The sequence below is a fragment of the Halyomorpha halys genome, unplaced genomic scaffold (genome assembly GCF_000696795.3).
Source record: "Halyomorpha halys isolate HHAL.00 unplaced genomic scaffold, Hhal_1.1 Scaffold240.1, whole genome shotgun sequence".
Lineage (NCBI taxonomy): Eukaryota > Metazoa > Arthropoda > Insecta > Hemiptera > Pentatomidae > Halyomorpha > Halyomorpha halys.
This window is the reverse complement of record NW_027115703.1, coordinates 322716-329781: the sequence shown is the minus strand read 5'-3', so window position 1 is coordinate 329781 and position 7066 is coordinate 322716. Positions and strand designations below refer to the sequence as shown.

The window sequence follows — 7066 nt, the reverse complement described above, 5'->3', positions numbered from 1 at the left end:
ACAGCAGATAATATTGTCAATATTATGCTGCTTAACCAAGATTATTGGATGGCAGGGCAACGATTTGCTGCACAGGTGTTGCAGAAGTTAAGAAATGATGAGAGAGATAGGCGAACTAGGAGATAGCCTAAAACAATGAGGCGGCACTCAGCCAATCACCCCCATGATGTAATGCCTAATGGCGGTCCCATGGAGGGTGAGAAACAGGTGTAGGGCATTGGTTTTAGTGGGTAAGAATCCCACACACGGATAGGTACGGGCCTATCCATGTCTTTTGAAGATTTCCACCGATCCTCGTAAAAAAAACACACACACACATATATAAATTATGGTCTATAATTATTATTAGATGTGAAGAGAAAGGTTTATTGTTTATAACAGTTTAGTATGATGATGGTAGGCTTATACTTAGGAAAGTGCGGTTAGTAAGACGTTATACTATAAGTTTTCATCATGTTTAAATATTTACTTGAAATATGGAGTACTAATGTAAATTGACAGCTGGCTGGCTACTTTATACTGAACACCAAATTTTTGTAATCCAATCAGGCAAATAGCTATCATATGTTTGAAAGTGGCACTTAAATGTCATCATCCTATCACAGATAACCACTAGTCCTCTAGGTGGTATCCATAAGGGGAGTATGGTAGGGAGCCGCAACTATTCTGGAGGAAACGGCAAAACTGTATAGAGATTATAGATACCTCAAAAATGACAAGGGAGCTGGCAAGGATAAGGAAATGCCAAAAGCCTATCAACCTATATGCCTCCTCCCAGTAGCCAGCAAAGTCCTGGATCACATGATTGTTAACAGCCTCAAACCAATCCTAACTGCAAGCAATTTGGCTCAACTTGTGGCAAGGGAACTACAGATGTGCTGCTGAGAGTATATGGAGACATAGAAGGGAGGGTGAAAAATATGTTTTATTGATACGGTTTGACATATCCTCCACCTCCAATATTGCTTGGTGCCCCAGTTTACTTCAGTGATTGCAAGAGCTTGACCCCTCCAGTAATTTTAATCCCTCGTAGGTAGTTACCTCAATAACAGGGGTGTCAGGATTAGAGGTAACTACTAAAAGGTTGAGGAAAAAATTGAAAGAGGATGCCAACAGGGTTCGGTCCTAGGTGGAGGCTAGTGTTCAATGAGTTACTAGGGGAGCTAGAGAACAGAGGGTTCCTAGCCACGGCCCATGTTGGACACCTAGCAGTCATTGTGGCCAAGAACAGCAGAGCCAGATTTAAGATGGAAGCAGAAAGAATGGTGCATAAATAAAAAGTTAAATATGGCCACAGCTAAGATTCAGGCCATACTCATAAGAGGAACCACTGACAGGGCTCATCCTATCACCCTAGACATCCAAGGAGGGGGGGATTAGACTGGGTGAGGAGGTAACCTACCTCAGTATGAGGATAAGATGATCTGATGCGACTCTTTACCTGGTTCTTATCACTCAATGGACTAAGCAGGATAGGGAGTGCATTTTGGAGAATGAGGTACCCTGCTACAATGACCATTTCCAAAGGTGTGGTCATGTTTATTCTGAGCTACGCACCCCCTGCATGGAGCTGAGAACCTCACGCAGGATCAGAAGAGAAGACTTGCCACCATACAGAGATTGGTTTAGCTGAGGGTCATGAAGACCTACAGAACAGTGTTGCATGTGCAGGTGCAGGCTGGAGCAATGCCCCTGGAACTCATCTTGAAGGAGGAAGTCGTTAAGTATGAAGTGAAGAGGCAAGGGCTGGTAACGCTACCAGAGGGACTCCAAGAGAGAATTGGTGAGACCCCCAACCAATGGAAGATGCTGCAGGAGGATTCCATTGAAGAGTGGAATGGATGGTCCAGAAGGATGCCACTCTGAGGAAATTCATCCCCAACGTATATTAAAGACTGAAAGCACAGTGGGTCCTCCAAGATTATTGAGTTTTACAGATACTGACAGGACATGGTGGTTTCTAGGGAAAGCTGCGAAGCTTTGGGAAGAACATTGACCCCCGGTGCCCAACATGTGAAGACCCTGAAACTGCAGAGCACCTGGTGTTGGTTTATACCGCCATGGAAATACATTGTACCAGGTTGTAGAATAAAACTGGGATATTCACCCTTGGAGTTACCCATAGGTGATGCAGGTGGTCAGCACTGTACGTTTGGAAGGGCTCAAACATCTGGGATCAGCAAGCCACCAAGTAGAAGATGAAGGCAAAGAAGCAGGCGCAGGCTAAAACCAGGAGGGCTGGCTGAACCAGATGTGTTGCTGGAGGAGGAGGCACCCAGACAGATACAGACCAGGAGGGTTGGAGCTACCATATGGATGCAGGTGGATAAGGTGCAGCCCCATCTAAAAGGCGCTCACCCCAGCACTGGGCTGCACTAAGGTGCAGATAAAAATGTACCCCTTTAAAATAAATGGTACTTCCAAATAATTGAAAATAAATAAAATCTGAACAAACAAAATAAATAGAAGATTATTGAGAGCAGTGGCATGCGTAACTGTAATACATTACCCCACTGCTGCCAAACCCTGTATGGCAGAAATGCCAGGAACAAAAAAATAAATAAACAAAAAAGTAAGCCAGGGTGCTCGGAGGAGACAGCCCCTCCACCTGAATCAATGGTAGAGGTCAGATAAACTACTCACTTTAACAAATCTTACTACTAATCTAATATCGAAACAAGCTGAACTTAATCTTAATAAGAGTAAGAACATAATAATTGCCTAATGGATTTTGAAAACGGAACATGGAATACTTAATACTAAGAGAGTCCTACAATAACTTGAAACACAACTGAATCACTGAATTCAATTGAAGACACAACTGAATTCAATTGAGATATACATTTCTGAGATCCAGAAAATAAGATGGGTTGTAGAGGGGAGATTTAATAAGAATAGCCACACAGTATATTACAACTACCACTATTTGCACACATTTGGAGGCCTTCATAATCTGTAAAAGAATATTTCAACCATCAGAGGAAACAAAGGAATTCAGAGAAGAACCAACTAAAAGCTACCCTCTAAAACTTTATATTTGAAGCTAGTTTTTTTTGCTAAGAAAGATAATAGATATCACGCACAGATACCCTTCTCACTTACCTTTATACCTAATTAAATGATATAGGAACTGAAAAATTACTAAAAACAGTTTGGCAAAGCCGTAAGTCATCAATATTATTTCTATTAAAAAAAAAATAATATATTCAATGCAATCCCTTCTCTTAGAAGTCTATATTCTACTCTAAAAATAAGATAAATTAAAAAAAATACTATCATGATGGATGTAAGAGATCATCATTTAACAGAAACAGCATCTCATTACTTTTAATTAGGTCATTAACTAAGTACCAGTAACAACATAAAAATAAATTCATTAATGAAAAGTCAGAGTTATTCGATTGGAAAATGCAAATTTGTACCATAAAACTTCACTCACTTCTCCCAACTATCTACTTAAGACAGATAGTACATATTATACACACCACTAGTTATTTAAACAACTTGGGGTCAGGATTATTGTCAATTTTTTTTTATGTTTAAACAAATAATAAATCTAAATTCATACCTATGAAAGCAAATAATACATTGCAGAAGAAATGTATCATAAATTTAATGAGATATTTTAAAATAAAAATATACAAATGTAATATAATTGAAAGAACATAAACTTCCAAGAAAAATCACTATGAGATTACAGAGTAATAGAACAGTAAGATATTCTGATTATACAAATATGTCAAAATCCAATTGATAATCTATCTAATTCTAAATGAAATATAAAGGTGTCTGTTCAAATGGGTAAATTGTTTGACAGTTTATATATGCATCATTCATAATTGATTAGATTTGTTGGATAAAAAGTTGGTTTGCAGGCCAATAATGGTAGTGAGTTTTGTATTCAAGTACAAGACATGCAAAAATTAACATGAAGCAAAAAGTTATTCACTTCACTGTACCAAATCCGATAAGAATATAACAGCTGCAATTTATATCCCAGTACTAAAATTGGTGAAATATAATCTTATCTGAGGAGTACTGGAAATTTGGCCTGTTCTGACTCTTTTTACAGATAAGTCAGTCATCTTGAAATAGTTAATGTTTCTTTTAGAATATCAAAAATTAACCTAACATCACTAATGCATTTTTGTTTTATAATTTTTAAAAACTGGTAAAATGTATTTTTCAAAAAGGTTTAGCTTGGTATATATAATTCAACTTTTTCCATACCTATTTCAGGATTAAAAGATATTCTCAATGTCCAAGAGAATTGAAGCTGACAATGAACTGAACAAAAATTAAGAGAATAAGTATGTATAATGTTTCTACTGCTAGAAAAAAACATTAATATTAACACTGTCCAGGTCATGTTTTAAGATGTTAGATAATTTAAGTATTTGACAACTCAGACATATATTGAAAAATGGTCATTGGACACTTCTGATAATAATAGACAAACAAAATAGTGGAACTGTTGAAATAACAAATATGATAATATTTTGCCTCGGAATTAGCACCAAAAATTATTGACAAAAATTTTAAAGAAAAATTAAACAAACTGACAGTACAATACAGAAATAATGATATATAGTAATTAGATTTCATAATCTGGTAACAGTTTACCAGATTTTGTCAACTTGCACCACAAAAAGTACATACAAAAATAATTTTTTATTTACATGCAAGTACAGACCGCAAGGATTAAGAATATAGCATCTTGTCACACAGAAAAATAAAAAGTTCTAATACACAACGAACCTAAGCTAAGTCCACTTCATTACAACAGAAACCGTAACTTCTTCAATTAAAATTTGTGCTAAAAATAATAAATATCCTTATTGTCTTTTTAACCTGATATAAACCTTGCCTTTCTGTAACTTTTTTAAAGCCATAACTTCAGGGTTTTAGTCACAATGAAGTAAAGTGCATCTCATGGAGTACCACCACTATGGGTGGCATTCTCCTCTCAAGTCTAAAAAGACAATTACTAGATGTATTTAATAAAATTAACATTTTCTATTTGTTAAAGTTAAAATTAATCTTAAAATCATAAAATTACCATCACTTTCAGATCTTGATTCTAATTTGCTACCAGGTTTCAATTTCGCTATTAAAGGTGGCAGTTTGCTTAACGTAGTTTTCCTTTCATTTTCATCACATTTACTAACCCCCTTCTTACTTTTCTGAAAACATGTAAAAATACTTTCATTTGTAACTAGTAGCCTTAAAATTTCTTTTTGTAAAAAAAATAAATATATATATATATATATATGTATATATAAATAAATTAGAAACTTTAATTTGTTTCAGTATTTTATTTATTTCAAAAGTAAAGCACATACACGCATACAAACCTACTAAATAAGTGGGATGAGGATACAAAAGTAGGAAATGGATCTTATGAAAATCTATTTAATAATAATTTATTTTATTTCATAAGAAGTAATAAGCTCTAATCTAACAAATTTAAAGTATATATTCACTATTTATGCTCTGATGAAATCAAAATTAGGGAACACGAACTTGAATAGGCTAATAATAAATAATATACACCAATGACATGTCCTGTTATGAGGGGGGAACCATCGTCTCATAGATTAGATTTTAATTTAAGCTAACTAAAGTTTGTTATGAAACATATAGTAAAAGAACATTAGTCTGGCTTTGAGCTCAAAGTTGTAGATGTGTATAGATATCTATACACATAAAAAAGACAGGATTATAGGATACATAGATAATTCTAGACGTGGAGGAATAAATAATGTTTAGTCAAGGAAATTCAAAATGAGGTACACCAGAACTCCTTTTAATTAACTGTCCTTTAGATTAACCAGCCGAGTGAGAAAAAATGAGATAAAAGCAATGACAGAGATTAATTAAGCATTTAAAAATTTTGAAAAATAAAGTAAAATAACAGACTTGTTAAAAAAAATAACATTACTGTCAGCGTTAATTTGTACATTGTATATACTTAGTCTTTTTCTATACTTTCAGATGGATAATAAAATCTGTACCATAATACATATGTTAAAAAATAGTATTATGCATCATATATGTTATTTTATATGAAATACCTAACCTCAGCTCAACCAGCTAAAACAGGAATTAAAAAAGGGTTCCAGACCTGTTACTATATGTTAAGTGTCCACAAAGTTAATAACGAGCCCTAAGATTGAAGCTATAAAGAAAAAGAAAACAACATTGAACCTTAAGCATTAATTTTCTTAAAAAACAGAATAATACATAAATTAAATTATTTTGTCATATTAATTAATACATTCAATGAACAATAAATAAATAAAAACCAAAATTGTTTTAATATTTCAAAGAAACAAAACAATAAATTAATCATGGCACTTAATCTACCTTTAACTAATATTGATGTGGCAAAGAAATTATACAAAATTACAACTCTTATTGATCTATTTATATTGTCACTTGGCCTCCGTCAAAAGAAAAGGGATCCTCAGAGCAGAAACATTAATAAACCACACAGAGCAGTTAACTGACATGTAGCTCAATTTCTACAGGTAGGTTGGAATGCTCTAAAATACATTAACTATCTAACTTCCAGTGGGCAGTGATACAGGTTTTCATATGTGCATCTTCAGTATCAGTTCAATATTGTTAAATTGCCTTGGCTGAAAAATCACAAGCCACCCCATAAAAAAAAAAAAAAAAAAGAGAATCACACGAAACCTCCAGATCAAATGGTACAACAAAATAATGCTAATTATAACATATTTGTATTAAAAAATAAAGTATTACATTTAAGATTTTAAATGATGCAATTAAAATAACAAAAAATTAATGAAGAAAATTAATGTTTCGAGCGTTAACAACGGGGATTTAACAGTAGCTTGAATGATCTATTTATATTTAGATTTTCAAAAAGAACCATTTTCTAGAAGAAACATTAAAGTTAGTAGTATGGGATTTTGGAAATTAAATGGAGGAAGTCAAGGTAAGATCAAAAATAAAAGGAAGGTTTTTAGTTCTAAAGGGATTGGAAATAAAGAGGTTCAAGGAGTTAGTACCACCAGAAATCATATTATGATAAATCATA

General features: G+C 33.8%; 1 protein-coding gene across 11 annotated transcripts in view; it reads right to left on the bottom strand.

The window, feature by feature from the left end:
• The window catches only part of loco (locomotion defects), a 77606-nt gene that overhangs the window by 17697 nt on the left and 52843 nt on the right, over positions 1 to 7066 (bottom strand). For 6 of the 11 annotated variants that reach the window (XR_001343063.2, XM_014419523.2, XM_014419524.2 and 3 more), the window contains exon 11: positions 5060 to 5183. The exons of 3 other annotated variants lie outside the window; for them this stretch is intronic. Coding sequence is in view for 5 of the 8 variants with exons in the window: in XM_014419523.2 (XP_014275009.1) it covers positions 5060 to 5183 (124 nt within the window). In the remaining 3 variants the exon portion in view is untranslated. Of the gene's footprint in view, positions 1 to 4758; positions 4973 to 5059; positions 5184 to 7066 lie in introns of all 11 variants that reach the window. 2 more of the 11 variants (XR_010844932.1, XR_010844931.1) reach the window with 2 other exon arrangements.